Source organism: Rhinatrema bivittatum, chromosome 4 (assembly GCF_901001135.1).
Source record: "Rhinatrema bivittatum chromosome 4, aRhiBiv1.1, whole genome shotgun sequence".
Classification (NCBI taxonomy): domain Eukaryota; kingdom Metazoa; phylum Chordata; class Amphibia; order Gymnophiona; family Rhinatrematidae; genus Rhinatrema; species Rhinatrema bivittatum.
Genome location: NC_042618.1, coordinates 276,987,686 through 277,006,278, shown reverse-complemented (window position 1 = coordinate 277,006,278; position 18,593 = coordinate 276,987,686). Strand labels below are relative to the sequence as shown.

At 44.9% G+C, this 18,593-nt stretch overlaps 1 protein-coding gene across 1 annotated transcript in view; it reads right to left on the bottom strand.

The window, feature by feature from the left end:
- Positions 1-779: 779 nt before the first annotated feature.
- SCUBE1 (signal peptide, CUB domain and EGF like domain containing 1) overlaps positions 780-18,593 on the bottom strand; it is a 1,434,630-nt gene continuing 1,416,816 nt past the window's right edge. The window contains exon 23 of the mRNA XM_029600135.1: positions 780-2,090. Coding sequence (XP_029455995.1) covers positions 1,938-2,090 — 153 coding nt within the window. The 3' untranslated portion in view covers positions 780-1,937. The remainder of the gene's footprint in view (positions 2,091-18,593) is intronic.

The following is an 18,593-nucleotide window of genomic DNA, read 5'->3' as shown; positions in this document are numbered from 1 at the left end:
CCTCCCTAAGTAAAAGAGCTATCTCCTCCACAGGTCCCAAACAGTGGAATTTGCTCCAACCCGACCTCAGGCTGGAACAATGCCCACTCACTTTCAAGAAGAGACTTAAGACTCTACTGTTCAGACAAGCTTTCCCATAACCACTCGCCATTCTACTGTTCAGACAAGCTTTCCCATTCTACTGTTCAGACAAGCTTTCCCATAACCACTCGCCATTCACTACTACCCCTCGGAACTTCTCATCCCAAGCTTAGGTTCCTAAGTTCATCTTCTTCACCGCCTTAGCTTGCTATTTTTTGCATCTGATCCCCATTAAAACTGTAATAACCCTTCTTCCCTCCAGTTCTTTCAGTTGACACTTTACATCTCCCCTTGCTTAAGTTGCTCCCAAGTTATCTCCTCCCTTGTTCTATGTAAGACAACTTTTGTTACTGTCTGTTTTTTGGTTGTAATGTAAACCGGATTGATAATTAACTCTGTTATTTGAACTTCGGTATAAAAAAAGTTATAAATAAATAAATAATAGTTGCTATTCAGGATATTTTCCATATTCATCCTCAAGAGACAAAATATAATTTGTGCAAACTGTGCCCACAATGTTTACTTTTCTAATATGTCTGACAAATGATTTAGGAAAAGCCAATCTCACATCATAATGCATCAGTGAACTTCTGTTTGAGATAAATAGAAATTATAAGCGCTTGGAGAAAATAATTTCAAAGTTAGAAAAAGATTTGATTAAATAATGTGTATGGAAGCAGATTTATGCAAGAGTTAATACATACAGCAACTAAAGATAATATTACTAAGTATACAATATAAAAATCTGTGAATCACAAATCTACTAGCAGGGAAAAGATTGGTCTCAAAGATTTTTTCTTAATTTTGAAATTTATAATAGGAGAATTGCTTCAGACTATATACTGTACAAACAAATGTATATTGTCAGTCCTCTGAAGAAGAATAACATAGGATAGATAATTGACAGGATATAGGATTCATATATGACTGTGTAAATAGCAAAAAAACCCAAAAACCCCAAAACAAAACCCAAATACATCAATTAATATTTTTGGTGCATAATAGAAGAATGTATCTTACTATTTCCAACAGAGGACACATTATATAATAACAGAAAATGTCTAAGTAGGCAGTTTTCTCCAAATCTTAAAATTCTACATGCTTTCTTCTCTGAAAGAGGTTGACTTATGCTTCTTTGCTATTGTGATGTTGCGAAGTGCAATTATAGATGTTTTCATTCAAAAAGAGCATATTCAACTGTGAGTTGGATAGTACTATAAAGTAGGTATGTAACAGCTTAAAAAATACTTTTTATTTGTTTCATTTCTTTGTGTTTTTTATTTTCTTTATTCACCATCTTCAATTCCCTAATAGTAAGTGGACATGGTCATTAGAAAATCTCTCATCGTACAAGAAGAGAGATATTACCACTGACCACAGAAACCTATAATTTAGGATTTTTTTTCTTTCTTAAATTTTCAAATAAAAGATCAAGTGCAATTAAATTACAAGTATTAATCTTACTACGTACTGTTTTCCTAGAATAATACTCATTTGCAGGTAGTATCTTTTGTCTTCTTAATCAAGAAAAAAAGATTTCTAGTAAGCTTCAGCAAATAGTTTTCTGAAACTCAATTTTTCAAATGAATGCATTTAGTGTAAAAAAAACCTCTTCAATTAGTTGCACAAAGGATCCATATGTATTTTTCTTTGAAGTGAAAATCCCATTCAAAATATTGGCTTTTAAGGATTCTAAAACATTATATTCTCCAATAAATGGAAAATAAAGACTGCAAAAGTGTCTTAAATTAACATTTTTACTATGGAGGGAAATAAAATATTTAACAAGAATGCAAAAAAAAAAAAAAAAATAGATGCAGAACAAAGGAACACAAAACCCCCAAAACTGAATAGTGCTATTTGTAAGGTCGTAGAAATCTGGAAACTTTTGACCGCAGTAATTTTATAAATGATCTTGGGAACATCTCTTTTGATTCTTGTGCTGTATACTTGAAATAGTTTTGAGGGTGTGCCAATACATCAAAGAGTGCTTTGATCAATTTCTTGTCCTGTTAGGAAAAACAGAGATATTAGTCAAATAATTCTAGCCTTCAACAGAAATTGTCTATTATGCATGTTCTTTCTGGATGTCTTAAAAGAAAATTACTTCTTACCTGCTAATTTTCATTCCTGTAGTACCATGGATCAGTCCAGATGGTGGGTTATGTCCCCCGTCCAGCAGATGGAGTCAGAATAGAACTTCTGAGGGTGCTGCTCTATAAGCCAGTGCACCCTCAGTCTGCTCTCAGTATATAGAATATCAAAGCCAAAGCCAGATAAATGAGGATAATGATGAATCAAGCTACATAAACCCCCTGTGTATGGGGAACACACAAACTGTTATCAAACAACTGATATCGAACCAACTGCAAAAAGAACTGTGGAGCGAAGCCCCTAAACATAGGTGTGAAACAGCGGAATTGAAGAAACAGAGACAGAGATTAGTTTGAGCAGGAATCCCCCCCCCCCCCAACTTTTCTGAGGGAGGGCGTCTGGACTGATCCATGGTACTATAGGAACGAAAATTAGCAGGTAAGTAATTTTCTTTTCCCTGTACGTACCAGGATCAGTCCAAACGGTGGGATGTACCCAAGCATCCCTAAAGAGGGTGGGCCCCTAAGAGCCCTGCTCGAACTACACTGTCCCCAAAGTGGCCGGAGGAAGGCGACTGAAGCTGTAGCCGGTAGTGTCACGCGAAAGTATGCAGAGACTTCCAGGTAGCTGCTCTGCAGATCTCCTGAATTGAAACAGATTGACTTTCTGCCCCTGAAGCAGCCTGAGAACAAAGAGAATGGGCTTTTACCCCCAATGGGGGCTCCCTACCCGCTCCGATATAAGAGGTTACAATGGCCTCCTTGAGCTAGCGAGTGATGGTTGTCTTTGCGGCCTTATGACCTTTCCATGGCCCTGACCAGAGGACAAAGAGATGATCTGAGAGACGAAAGTCATTGGTGACCTCCAGGTAGCGAAGCAGTGTGCGCTTGACATCAAGCCTTCGGAGATCCCATGGGTCCTCCATAGAGAAGGAGGACAACTCTACTGTCTGATTCAAGTGAAAGGCCGAGACTACCTTAGGAAGAAAGAAAGGTACCGTGTGTAACGACACACCAGAGTCAGTGAAACGAAGGTAGGGTTCTCTGCATGATAACGCTTGTAGTTCGGAAACTCAACGCACAGAGCAAATAGCCATGAGGAAAACCGTTTTGAGAGTGAGGTCCTTGAGGGTAGAGGACCGCAGAGGTTCAAAGGGAGGTCCAGCGAGTGAATGCAGGACCAAATTGAGGTTCCAGGAGGGACAAGGAGACTGCACCGGAGGCCTCAAGTGTTTAACTCCCCGGAGGAAACTATGTCACGATGAGAGGACAAGGACCTGTATTCCTGTAAATGAACCAAGAACCCCAGGGCCGCGACCTGGACCCATATAGAATTGTAGGCTAGACCTTTATCCACACCGTCCTGAAGGAACTGGAGGATCTGAGGCACAGAAGCTGCCCTCGGGCGTGTGGAGTGAGAAATGCACCAGGACTCAAAGACATGCCAGACACGCACATAAGCGATGGAGGTGGATGGTTTTCTAGCCTTAAGGAGGGTCGCGACTACCGGATCCGGGTACCCCCGGCATTGAAAACGCCGCCGTTCAAAAGCCATGCCGCAAGACAGAAGCGTTCCGCCTGGTCGAAAAATACCGGTCCCTGGTGCAGGAGATGCGGCAAATGCCCCAGGCGAAATGGTCCGTCCACCGCTAGATTGATCAGGTCCGCGAACCACGGTCGGCAAGGCCACTCCGGCGCTACAAGGATGACTGGACCCTGGTGCCTCTCTATTCTTCGGAGAACCTTGCCACTAGGGGCCAGGGTGGGAATACATAGAGCAGAAGATGAGGGGGCCAAGGGAGAACCAGTGCGTCCACTCCTTCTGTGCCATGGTCCCTTCTGCGACTGAAGAATCGGACCACCTTGGTGTTCTGAGCGGTGGCCATGAGATCTAAGTGGGGAATCCCCCAGTGTCGGGTGAGAAGCTGCATTGCCTCCTCGAAGAGCTCCCACTCTCCTGGATCCAGATGTTGTTGTCAACTCAGGAAGTCTGCCTGGACATTGTCCACCCCCGCAATGTGTGAGGCTGCCAGATGGGATAGATGTCTCTCCGCCCAGGCCATCAGACTGTCCGTTTCCAGGGAGACTTGTTGGCTCCTTGTGCCCCCTTGGCGGTTGATGTATGCCACTGTGGTTGCGTTGTCGGACAATATCCGGACCGCTCAATGCTGGACAAGCGGGAGAAACTGTTCCAGTGCCAGACACTCCGCCCTTGTTTCCAGCCGATTGATGGTCCACGTGGACTGTTCCTGTGACCATAGCCCCTGGGCCGATCTTGACTGGCAGACTGCCCCCCAGCCGGTCAAGCTGGCATCCGTGGTAACCACCACCCATTCCGGAACCTCCAGGGGCATACCCTAAGCCAGATGGAGTGGGTCCAGCCACCATCGGAAGCTGTCCCTGGTGCACTGGGGGAGCGGGAGGACAAGCTGATAGTCCTGAGACACCGGCTTCCAGCGAGAGAGTAGTGCCTTCTGTAAGGGGCGTAGATGTGCGAAAGCCCAGGGTACGAGATCTATGGTGGATGCCATGGATCCGAGGACCTGCAGGTAATCCCAGGCCGTGGGGGCTGGTAGAGCAGAGAAGCGATGTACCTGCTCCCAAATTGATTGCGCCTGATCCTTGGCTGTGTCAAAGCGTGCTCCCAGGAAATCCAAGCTCTGTGATGGGAGGAGGGTGCTCTTGGAGAAGTTGACCCAACCCAAGGATTGGAGAAGTTGTACCACTCAAGAGACCGCTGCCTGTTCCTGTGCGAAAGTCTTGGCACAAATGAGCCAATCGTCTAGATATGGGTGAACCAGAATGCCTTCTCGTCGGAGGGCTGCCGCTTCTGCCACCATTACCTTGGAAAATGTTCGGGGAGCAGTCGCAAGACCGAATGGGAGCGCTTGGAATTGAAAGTGCTGTCCCAGGATCTTGAATCGAAGGAACCGCTGATACTCTTGGAGAATGGGTATGTGCAGATAAGCTTCCATCAGGTCCAGCGACGCAAGGAATTCCCCCTCTGTGGACCGCCGCTATTACGGACCATAGGGTCTCCATCCTGAAGTGGAGAACTCTGAATGACTTGTTGACCATCTTGAGATCCAGGATCAGTCGAAAGGAGCCGTCCTTTTTGGGAACCACAAAGTAGATTGAGTAGTGGCCGGAGCCCACTTCCTGTGGGGGTACTGGTATGATTGTCCCAAGACCTAGGAGTCTGTTGAGGGTCTAGCAGACCGCGAGCTGCTTGTGCAGAGATCCGCAGGGAGAGAAGAGGAATCGATCTCTCGGAGGTCTTACAAATTCCAATGCTTAGCCTCACCTTAAGATGTCCAAGATCCACTGATCCGAGGTGATGTGAACCCACTCCTCGTAGAAGAGCGAGATGCAGATGTACAAAGTATTATGAGAATGTATTTCAGAAAATTTCCAATCACCTTTATGAATGCAAACATAAAAATTTTTCCTGACCTCTCTCCAATAACACAAGAGCGGCGTAGGAAATTTCTAGCCCTACGCCCTGAGATAGTTTCTCTTGGTTATAATTTCATGCTGAAGTTTCCTTGTAAATGTGTGTTGAAGAAGGGGACTGAATTGAATGTTTTCTTTACTGTTGAGCAAGTGAAAGAGTTTCTTCAAAATAAAACCCCCATTACATCTTCTCCCATAGCTTAGTGAAATATGGAAGCTTAGAGTGCAGTAATTTCCAAAATAAAATTTTTCTTTTTGTAATCTACTCCCTTTATAATCAGATCCCCAACATAAACTATATTGATTTATGGATAAAGAAGGCTAAATGTTGATTCTTTTTCAATGTTTTTTTTTTTCTGTTTTGGATTGATGATGATCTTAAGTATTTCTTAGGAATCAATGTCTAGACCTACTTTTGTTTTCATATTTGCAAATTAATGTTTGTAAAATTTAAAACTTATAAATAAAGAATTAAAAAAAAAAAGAAGAGCGAGATGCGTCCCCCAATCCTAGGGGTCGAGGAGTGGGACACTCTGGCATCATTGGGTGGCCTTGTTGGCAGCCCCGTGGGCCACCCCGTCCCTGGGTGGTCTGTGAACTCGAAAGGACAGAGTCCACGACTGAGACCTGGCGGACGGAGGCCGGGGTGTCGTCTGCCTGGTGGCATGGGATCTACGCTGCATCTGGAAGCAGTTTCTGGAGGGATTAAAGGACCTGGGGCCGGAGGACCTGGGTCTGTCCTCAGGTAACCGGTGTACCGCATTTTCCCCCAGAAGCTTGATGATCTGGTCTAGATCCTCCCTGAAGAGAAACTTACCCTTGAACGACAGAGATCCCAAACGCGCCTTAGATGAGGAATCCGCTGACCAGTTTTGGAGCCGAGACTACCGAGACCATCGATCTAGCCAGTACTCTGACCAGGTCATAAAGGGCATCCATGCTGTAGGCGACAACTGCTTCTAGGCGGTCTGCCTGGGAAGCTTCCTCGGGTGGGAGAGCCTGCAAAGTCAAGAACTGTTGCACCCAGCGAATACCCGCCCGCTGTGCCAGGGAAGTGCAGAGCGCTGCCCGAAGTCCAAGAGCGGAGACCTCAAAGACCCTCTTGAGGTAGACCTCCAGCTTCCGGTCCTGAAGGTCTCGCAGCACTGTGCCCCCGGTTACTGGAATGGTTGTATGCTTCGTGACCGCCGAGACTGCCGAGTCCACTGTTGGGACCTTGAGAAGGTCCAGTAACTACTGAGGGAGGGGATAGAGCTTTTCCATTGCCCTACTGATTTTTAGAGAAGATTCGGGTGCATCCTGGCTATCAGTTGCATTAAGGTGGGATGGGTAGGGAAGGCTTTAGCTAAGGGGCGGAGGCCTGCCAGGAAGGGATCCCCCTTCTTCCCTGACGTGGAGGGTCCTGGCACGTCCTGTGGCGGGTCAAGGTCCAGCTCCTGAAAGATGTGGGGATGAATGAGGTCATCTAACTCTTCTTTCTGAAAGATGTGCAAAACTCTTGGGTCATCACCTTCCAGCTGGGCCGTCAGAAGGGGGTCATCCAGACCCTGCAGAGGATCTGCAGGAGCTGGATCGGGCCCTGGAGGAGCACCCGCTGTCAGGGGGGAGTGCCAATCCTATCCGGGAAGCCCCTGCCGAGGATCCTGACGTACCGGACCCAGGGGTATCCCCCACCCTAGGGACCTTGAGCGGTGGAGGTGCTGACGCTGGGTCAGGAGCATGGCCCATACTTGCCATGTATGTGTGGTGCGTTAAGACCACAAATTCCGTGGTAAAATGAGAGGGCCCCACGGGGGGCAATGCAGGAGGGTCCCCAGGCTGCCCCCCGGGGACCAAGGGCTGTACTGGAGTGAGAATCGGGGGTGGATTGTCCAGGAGATCCTCTGGTCCTGCACACACTGCCTCTGAAGCCAAAATGGCCGCTGTTCCCGCCATAGACGGGAAAGGGGCCGACCCAGCCAGATGCAGGCGCGCTGTAGCATGCAAAGAAGGCCATCTCGTCGGCAGCGAGGTGCCCTCCCCACCAGGGAGGCACCGTGAACACACCCCCTCGTGGGAGAGCCGGGACCCCGGCTCCCTGCAGGCAGCGCAGTGCTCAGCTTGCGGCATGCGCGCTGCGATTAAAACAACAAAAAAGAGGGGGGTCTGCGAGGTAACCAGTGCCGCGGGCAGCAGGGAATGCGTCTGCTGTGCCCCGGCCCCACTGTAGAGCACTTGCTCTCCCCAGTTGGCGGTCCCCGAGGAATGCGCGTCTCGGGACCGCGGGCCGAATCGCGGCACAGGGGGGAGAGGCTGAACCCATCAGCGATCAACCCCCGAATAAAGCAGGTCCAGCAACCTAGAAAAAAAACAATTCCCAAAAACTTACCCCAAAGATTGAGAGAGAAGTAAAGAAAACAGGCGAAGCCACAGAGCTGATTGCAAGTGCTGAAGGGGCAGTGCCTGAGAAATAAACTAACCTGCCTTTTTTTTTTAACAAACTTGATTCACCAACAAAGAATCATATAAAATAGAACAGGGAAAGAAGAACAAATTCTAAGATCCCAGGGGAGCTAAGGCTCCCCAGCTCCTATCTGCTGGAGTCAGAAGAATATTGAGAGCATACTGAGGGTGCACTGGCTTATAGAACAGCACCCTCAGAAGTTCTGTTCTGACTCCATCTGCTTGACGAGGGACACAACCCACCGTCTGGACTGATCCTGGTACGTACAGGGAATCTAGATTATCTATTTATGTGTAATGTAGTCTGCAGGATCAAGACTTCTGCCTACATTAGTGTTTTGCATTGTATCATTTTTTATTCACTTTAAAATTTTCTTTTGTTAGGGTAAGCTGCATAAAATTCTCTAATGTTTCCTAGTTAGAATCTGCTACAGGGTTTCTGGCTGACTGCAGATGCCATCTAGTTAATTGTTAGGCACTGGAAACCTGAAGGGAAACTTAAGACAATCCAGCATGACTATAGCAGCAGACCTGTGTAATCATTGCTGAAGAGAATTCTTTCAAGAACTACTTACTGTAGGATTGCCACAGGGAGGTCTGTGAAAACAGTAATTCTAAAGTTTTTGTAGGGTAGGGAGTCTTCTCCCTAGTGAAGTTTGTATATTTGTTTTCTGCACTATTTATATGGGGTAGATTTTTAAAAGTGTGCACGGTTCCTGGCGCGCGCACATGGATGTGCTGATCCGATGGCCGTGCACCTCTGCACACACATTTGCAGGCAACTCGCATGTGTGTGTGTGTGTGTGGGGGGGGGGGGGGGGGCGGGGGAATTTTTTACAATGCCCCCCCCTGCGCCAAGCGAGTAGGGTGCAGGGGGGGGGATTTTACAATGCAACACCAAGCGAGTAGGGCTTCCCCAGTTACCTCCCATTCCACCCCAATTAAGGAGCGGACTGGGAGGGAACTTCCCTATACCCCTATCTAACCTTCCTACCCCCTACCTAACTCATATATTTTTTTTTTTTATTTTTTTTTTTACCTTGTTGCAACCTTTTTAAAATTGGGGCACTAGTGAGCACTGTTTACAGTTGGATTTATTCAATGATGGAATAAATTGCCTTGTAAGCCTTACTTTATCTGAAACATATTCCTTAGCATTTGGGTAGGTCAGTCCCAACAAGTGGGGTTACTCACCTCTGCCAGCAGATGGAGATGGAGCAAAACTGACATCACGGCCATATAGTCCCGCCCTGACATCAGTCTGCCAGTATTCTCTGTCTTCAGCAGATGGTGGACATGCATTTCCCTTTGGGGGATTGCTGTAAGTAAAAAAAAAAAAAAAAAAGAAAAAAGTTGAAAATGAGATATCTATGTATCACCGCTTGCCACCTGAGGTGATACTGTGCGGTCCTTCCCTCAGTAAAGTGCCTTCAGTCCAGTAGCCTTGACTGACATGGGACCTAAATTCCAATTAGTGGTTGCAGACTGAGAGAGGCTTGGCGGTGAAGACTTTAGCTCTCTCCTCCTGTAGCCAGGACCTATTCCTGCTCTCAGCCATGGAGGGCTGAGCTCAAGTAAAAGTTTTTTTAACTTAAAAAAAAAAGTCAGCAATTGGAAGACAGCAGGAGACAGGTCTGTTTCCTCGGTGTTCAGCTGTCCCACTCACGTCCCTTTGGAGTTTTAAGAGGTGAGGAGAGAGTGCAGGCACGGCAGGTTTAGCAGCCGTTTGGCTACGCCCTGCTCCCAGGCTTCTCCCATTCTGGTGTGTGCATCCATTTTCGTTCAATTTGGGTGTGCTTCCTTCTGGATGCACATCATGTGCATCCAGTTTAGGCATTAGTTCTGGGTGTCCAATTTGCATGTCCAGTGGATGAGTGGCCTAGGTGCATGGGCTTGGATACACATTTTTTGTGGGTACTTTTTGGGCACGCTTGTATGTGTGGGAAAGCTAGGCGAAAGTCTTCATTGGGCTGTATACTTACAGCATGATGCCCATGGCGAAGAAACCTAAGCGCCTATCTATGCTGCTTGCCACATCAGGGCCATTCAGCCAGAGCTTTCTTTAAGACTGTATCGGCACTGCCTGGATGCTCAGAGATTTTCCTCCTTCCGATTTTGCCGACGATGGTCCATCACCTTGGTCTGAGGGGAGTGAGACCGAGGTAGGCACTGCACATTCCCTAATTGGTCATGGGATGAGTCCTCAGGGGACACTGGCTCTCAAAGTCATGTTCAGGCCTATGGGGCCTGGAATGTGCCTGGCCTCCTTTTCCTGGATGGAATTCATCCAGGGATTGCAGACATTTCTAACGGGCCGATCTTCTGAAGCGGTAGTTCCTACTAAGGTAGGTCTGGGTGCTCCGAGTGCTCCTCTACCTGTCTCCAAGGTGAAACACCATGGTGCAGTGCGGTCTGACAGAGCTCGAATGCAAGTGGATCAGAATGATACCGATGATGATGGCGGTGGCTTTCCTGATGAGGAAGGGGACATTCTCCAAATTTGGAGCCATATGGAACTCTTCTCCATTTCTTTTAGAGATGAGTTGCCAGGTCTGATATCTCAGACTCTGAAGACCCTCAGGCCTGATTCCCTGGGGATGTAGAAGAAGGATCCTATTTTGGTCACCCTGCGCAAGGCTTCTTGTTTCTTTCCCCTCTTGGATGCCATCCAGGAGTTGATTGATCTGGAATGGAGTGCATCAGAGGCGTCTTTTAAAAGGGAATGAATCTTGGCAAGTATATACCCCTTGGATCCATAGAACCGGGGGATGCCTTCTTGGCTGATGCATGCTGTGACTTGGTAAGCACAGATGCCAGAAGAGCTGCTTCAGTTATTGCGGTCAGGCGGAAGCTGTGGCTGCACAATTGTTCCGCAAATATTATTTCAAAGTTCAGTGTGACTGAGTTGCCCTTCAAAGACTCGCTTTTGTTTGGCAGTGAATTGGAAAAAATGGCAAGTAAATGCGGAGAACAGAGGTCTCTCATTTGCTAGAGGATAAGAAGCCAATTTCCCAGACTTTTCAGGCAAGTGGCCACTCTCGATACTACCAGCATTTGCGGCCTTATAGGGGAGGTTCTTCCCAAAGATCCTGTCCCTTCCATAGGTCTTAGTCCTTTTGCCCCCGAGGTCCTCGAAAGGATGTGGGCTCAGGAGGTGGAGTCCCTCTTCCTAATGAAGGTTTGTGGGTTTACCTGATGGTGCAGGAAATAGGTGGTCTTCTATCCCGGTTTTATCACAGGTGCATCCAGATTATTTTGGATCAATGGGTTCTCGAAGTGATTTGGAATGGGTATGCGCTAGAATTTCTTCGCATTCCTCTGGATGCCTTCATGATTTCTCAGAAGAGGGTAGAAGTGAAAGTGACATTACAATGGTTGTTGAATCTGAAAGCTGTAATTTTTTCATTCCCGAATTGCAGTGAAATATGTGCTGATATTACATTTATTTTGTCATGCCCAAGAAGGAAGGGTCATTTTGGTTCATACTGGATCTCAAGGGCATCAATTGACATCCACAATTCACGTATTTCAGGATGGAAAAGGTGCGCTCTGTCATAACGGTGGTTCAAACAGGGAAGTATCTCACGTCTCTGGATCTGATGGAGGCGTATCTGCATATTCCCATCCAGCAGGAACATCAGCAGTTCCTCTGATTTGCCATCCTGGATTGTCATTACCAGTTTCAGTTTTGCAAGGAAGGCATTCTAGTTCACCCCTATCGCGACGATGGGTTGATTCGAGCCAAGACATTGGAAGAGAGTCTTCGCATTTCTCACAGGGTGGTTTCCTTGCTACAGGAACTAGATGGGTGGTGAATATGGCCAAGAGAAATTTGCAGCTGTCTCAGACCCTGGAGTATCTCGGGCTTTATTTCAATATAAGGCAGGGCAGAGTGTTTCTGCCGGAGTCTCGAAACCACATGTCGATGCTGTGGGTTTGGTCCCTGTGGAACTCTATTCATCTGACCATGTGGTCTTATGTACAGGTCCTGAGGTTGATGGTTGCCGCATTAGAAGTAGTTCCCTGGGTGAGGGCACATATTTGCCCTCTTCAGCATGCCTTGCTCTCCTGATGGAGTCCACAGTCACAGAACTAAGTGGTGCTGCTGCTCCTTCTGTTAGAGGTGAGATCCCAGATGAACTGATGGTTACATGTGGACCATCTCAGGAAGAGAATTTCCCCTATGATGCTGGATTGGCTGGTACTCATGACAGATGCTGGCTTCCAGGGCTGGGGGAGGGCTCACTGTCAGGTGTTAGTGGTGCAAGGGTGCTGGAATGAAGCAGAGCGACTGTGGAACATCCACAGAGTGGAGGCACGAGCTGTTTGGTGGCTTACCTGCAGTTAACCAAGTAGCTAGATGCTCGGGCCTTCTGTGTAATGTCCAACAATGCAACAACGGTGGTTTACATCAATCATCAGGGTGGAACCAAGAGTAGACAGGTGTCAGAGGAGATAGATGCACTCATGGTATGGGCAGAGCAGCATCTCCTAAGCATATCTACCTCTCACATTGCCAGAAAGGACAATATCAGTGCCAACTTCCTCAGCAGAAGAAGCATGGATCCAGGAGAATAGGAGCTGGTGGATGAGACTTTTCAGCTCCTGGTGAATCAATGGGGCCTACTGGATCTAGACCTGTTGGTGAACTTCAACAATGCGAAGGTTCCACACTTTTTCAATCGCAGGTGGGACCCAAAAGGATGGGCATAAATGCTCTCATTCAGGAATGTCTATGTGATGCCCTGCTATGTGTTCCCACCCTGGACTTTGATAGGCAGGCTGGTATAGAAGATTGCAAGTCAAACCAACTCTGTCCTTTTAATGACTGAATTGGGCACGTGTTGGGCAGTCCCCTCCGGCTACCATCTCGGACGGATCTGTTACATCAGGGGCCCATTCTGCATGAGAGTCTGGGTCGATTCTGTCTTAGTTTGGCCATTGAAAGGGCTCAGATGTTGAAGCACAGTTATTTGCCTACTGTATTTTTCACTCTTCATCAGGCCCAGAAATTTTCTACTTCTCTAGCTTATGTTAGAGTTTGAAGGATCTTTGAGGTCTGGTGTTCTGAGCAAGGTATTCAACTGCTCAAAGTGGAAATTCCTTTGATTTTAGAATTTTTACAGAATAGCTTGCTTAAGGTTTTGGTCCTTAACACCTTAGAAGTTTCAAGTTGCAGCACTGGCTTGTTACAGGGGAAGAGTCAATGGAGGGCCTTTGTCTTCCCATCCGGATGTGTCTTGTTTCTTGTAGGGACTTAAGCATCTTCACTCCCTGTTGTGACTTCTGGTGTCTCTGTGAGACCTTAACTTGATCCTCAAGTTCTTGGCAGGTCTAAGTTTTCGACCACTGCGTACTCTTTCCTTGCAGCTGCTTACCTTGAAGACAGTTTTTTTTTCTGGTAACAATATGTTCAGCATGTCTGGTTTCTGAGCTGCAGGTTCTATCCTGCTGTGAGCCTTTTCTCCATATGACTCTGGGTGCAGTTCAACTTCGGACTGTGTCCTCTTTTTTGCCCAAAGTGGTTTCGGACTTTCATTTTAATCAGTCCATTTCTCTTCTTGCTTTGGACACAGAGATGAAGCTGAGTACCGAATTTTGCATTTCTTGGATGTCAAGTGTCATTTACTGAGGTACTTGGAGATGACTAAGACTGTTTGGAAATCTGATTGTCTGTTTGTACTCCATGGTGGAAGTAAGCAGGTAGCACCAGTGATGCAGGCAATGATTGCCCGTTGGGTTAACCAGGTCATTATGGCAGCCTATGTGGCTGCCTAGGTTTCCTTACTGAAACAGATTAGACCACATTCCATGAGAACTCAGGCGGTATTGTGGGTAGAACTTGTTTGTTGCACCTGCTGACATTTGCCAAGTGGTGACATGGTCATCTTTGTATAGTTTCTTCAAGCATTACTGCTTGAATGTTAGGGCTAGGGAGGATGACGCTTTTGTGTGGGTAGTTTTGATTGGACCACTGGCAGCCTCCCGCCCTTTTTGAGATTATCTTAGGTACATCCCACTCTTTGGGACTGACCTATCCTAATGAAGGATAGGTCAATCCCAGACCTGCCCTTGGCTGCTAGAGTTTGAATATGTGGTTAACCTTCTTAGGGTGAACTATGCAGAGTATGACTTACAAGAAAAGATTAAGGGTTATGTTCCTACCATAATCTATGCTGAAAATTAGCAGCGTTGGTATTGTTTCTACTGAGACAAGCATGAAATAGGAAAAGGATGTTCTCGGTTAGTGGTCCGGAGTTGTGGAACTTGGCATCACTGGAGGTGAGGGTGGAACAGAATTATCTTAATTTCAGAAAAAAGGTAAAGGCCTGGCTTTTTCCATCGTAGCCTGCGCAAATTTTAAATTGAGAACAGCATAGATGGATGGGGCTTGAAGTATATAGATTAGGCCACTTAAGTATCAAGTATTGTATTTTTGTTTATGAATATGTATACACTGATTGTATTTTAATTGTAAACCGCTCTGGCCAGATCTGATGAGCGGTATATAAGAAATTATAAATAAATAAAATGATTCCTGTTCTTCATTGATAACTGGTATATGGCTTCTCTAGCCCTACGTTTGCTAGATATGTTCCTTCTTTTGGCTGAGCTCAGTGTCCCTGTTGGTTGAGAAACATGAATAGTTGCCTGTTGCTAATGTTCAACTATAATCAGTTTTGTCCACAGTTTGGCTTTTCCAGAGAATAATGGCAGGCTGATGTTGGGGCAGGACTCTGTGGCTGTGATGTCATCTTTTGATCTGTCTCCATCTTCTGGCAGAGGTGCATAACTCACTTGTTGGGATTGACTTACCCTTCACTAAAGGAAAGGAAATTAACAGGTAAGTAGTAATTTCTCATTGTTTGCACACCTGTGGAAAAAATATGGAACCCACCAAGTAGCAAGAATAATAAGCTTGATATTGTAACCAGTCACAAGGTGTAGTCCTTGAGGTCGATATTCAAAAGCCATTTAGATGGCTAGCCGGCCATATTTAAAGCTGTATGCCAGAATTTAGTCTCATAAGTCGGGGACGTTCCAGGGCTGGCAGTAGGCGTTTCTGGGTGGGCCAGAATTAGCCACGTAAGTTATGCGGCTAATTCTGATATTCAGAGTTAGCCACTTATGGGGATAATTCTGATTGTGCCATAGGTCTGTCCTGAAGTTGGCCGGATATACTTATCCAGCTAACTTTAAGATAGTTGAGGATATTCAGTGGCATGGCTGCGCCGCTGAATATCCTCGTTAAATTAGCTAGATAGCTATATCTGGCTAACTTAACTAGCCACTCCGTGGCTGAATATTGACATCCTTGAGTCCCCCTTTTTTTTTTTGTATTTTTCTGATATTTGGATATCCTTTTTGAGAATGGTGCTCAAAACTGGAGCAAATGTGAACTGACTAAGGAAAGATGACATATTTGTTCTTTGCTTCTACCCATATTTACTACACTAATATGAGCTTGTTTTTGCATGCTCATTACTAGTTTTACGAACTAACATATCTAGGCCAGATGTTTTTCCTCAGTGTTAACATCTATTGCCCTGTCCAAAATATATTGCACCTAATTACCCTTGTGTCTTAAATTTATTACGCTGCTTTTTTCCACACTAAATCCCATCTCCCACTTGTCTATTTATATTCTTCAGTAAAATCAATAAGTGCTCGAGTCATTTCCATTTGAGACTTAGAACAAATTTCCAGGAAATCTATTTGCAGAGTCAGGAAAATAAAGCAAGTTTGCTTACTGTAAACAGGATTCTCTGTAGACAGCAGGATGAATTAGCCATGACACATGGGTGATGTCATCAAACAGCATCAACTGGACCCATGTCTCTTTCTCAGTAAAGTTTTACTGCTGAGCTGTATACGCTGCTTTGTGAGCCCATCAGTCTATTGTAGAAGTTAGCTTTAGCTAAGTGGTTGCCTCCCTGGCTAGGCAGGTGTGAATTAAGCATAGATAATTCACCCTGCTGTCTACTGAGAACCTTTGATAACAGCAAGCAAGCCTGCTTTTTCCATCAACAAGCAGGGTTGAATTAGCCATGACACATTTATTTTATTTATTTAGAACTTTTCTATACCGACTTTCCAGTAACAGAATTACTGATCAATTCGGTTTACATTTTGAACAATAACAGTGACAAGTAAATGTCTTACAAAGAACAGGTATAAATAACTTGGAAATAAATATATGGGGTTAATAACAAGAGATATAATATACATTGCCTAAGTAGGCAGAGTTTTGGACTGCCAAGGAGTTGAAGTTGAATTGCATAATTCTTTAGAGAATTCTTTGTGGTGTTCTTAGGTCACATGGGAAGTCCCAAGCTGACAGCTGCATTGCAGAGCAATACTGAATAAAGCAATCCGTCTCCTATGTGTAGATTGAATTACTGAGTGAACAGGCTGTGCAAAACTGCTTGTCCAAAGTTACTGTCATTTCTTGAAAGATTATTCACACAATACTATTTATTTATATAAGAACATGCCATACTGGGTCAGACCAAGGGTCCAACAAGCCCAGCATCCTGTTTCCAACAGTGGCCAATTCAGGCCATAAGAACCTGGCAAGTACCCAAAAACTAAGTCTATTCCATGTTACCGTTGCTAGTAATAGCAGTGGCTATTTTCTAAGTCAACTTAATTAATAGCTGGTAATGGACTTCTCCTCCAAGAACTTATCCAATCCTTTTTTAAACACAGCAATACTAACTGCACTAACCATATCCTCTGGCAACAAATTCCAGAGTTTAAATTGTGCGTTGAGTAAAAAAACTTTCTCCAATTAGTTTTAAATGTGCCACATGCTAACTTCATAGAGTGCCCCCTAGTCTTTCTATTATCTGAAAGAGTAAATAACCGATTCACATCTACCCATTCTAGACCTCTCATGATTTTAAAAACCTCTATCATATCCCCCCCTCAGCTGTCTCTTCTCCAAGCTGAAAAGTCCTAACCTCTTTAGTCTTTCCTCATAGGGGAGCTGTTCCATTCCTCTTATTTTGGTAGCCCTTATCTGTACCTTCTCCATTGCAATTATATCTTTTTTGAGATGCGGCGACTAGAATTGTACACAGGATTCAAGGTGCTGTCTCACCATGGAGCGATACAGAGACATTATGACATTTTCTGTTTTATTCACCATTCCCTTTCTAATAATTCCCAACATTCTGTTTGCTTTTTTGACTGCCGCAGCACACTGAACCGATGATTTCAATGTGTTATCCACTATGTTGCCTAGATCTTTCTTGGGTTGTAGCACCTAATATGGAACCTAACATTGTGTAACTATAGCATGGGTTATTTTTCCCTATATGCATCACCTTGCACTTATGCACATTAAATTTCATTTGCCATTTTGATGCCCAATTTTCCAGTCTAACAAGGTCTTCCTGCAATTTATCACAATCTGCTTGTGATTTAACTACTCTGAACAATTTTGTATCATCTGCAAATTTGATTATCTCACTCGTCGTATTTCTTTCCAGATCATTTATAAATATATTGAAAAGTAAGGGTCCCAAAACAGATCCCTGAGGCACTCCACTGCCCACTCCCTTCCACTGAGAAAATTGTCCATTTAATCCTACTCTCTGTTTCCTGTCTTTTAACCAGTTTGCAATCCACGAAAGGGCATCGCCACCTATCCCATGACGTTTTACTTTTCCTAGAAGCCTCTCATGAGGAACTTTGTCAAACGCCTTCTGAAAATCCAAGTATACTACATCTACCAGTTCACCTTTATCCACATGTTTATTAACTCCTTCATAAATGTGAAGCAGATTTGTGAGGCAAGACTTGCCTTAGGTACAGCCATGCTGACTTGGTTCCATTAAACCATGTCTTTCTATATGTTCTGTGATTTTGATGTTTAGAACACTTTCCACTATTAGTGTATTTGTATACTGTTGTTCTACAAAATAATAATCATGATGGCTTCCAAATGATGTATATAAACAATTAAATAACTAAAATCATCGGTACATAATTCTCACAAAAGTTATCATAAAAGAGAGAGAAAAAAGGACATGAAGGAGTTTACAGATAACCATGTTGCAGCTTTGCAGATGTCTTCAATGGAGACAGTTCTCAGGAGAGCAATTGAAGTAGCCATTGCTCTGACTTCATGAGTCTTGACAGAATCTGTATTCTGGAGGCCAACTAGTGCATAACAGTGCACAATATATTCCACTAGCCAACTGGAAATAGTACATTTGGCAACTTCTACTCCCATTCTGTTGGGATCATAGGACATAAACAGTTGAGAAGCTTGACAATGCAGCTATGTTTTCTTCCAATAAAAGGACAGGGTCATTATGCATTCCAACTTGTGAAGGGTCTTTTCTCCTTTATGCAAATGTGGTTTTAGAAATAATATGTTTAAAAGAAGAAATTAAGATTTACCTGATAATTTCCTTTCCTTTCCTTTTGCTACATCAGTCAAGAACATGTGGGTTTAGTCCCCCCACCCAGCAATTTGAGGCAGAGTGTTTTTTTTTATTTTTCAGTGACATCACC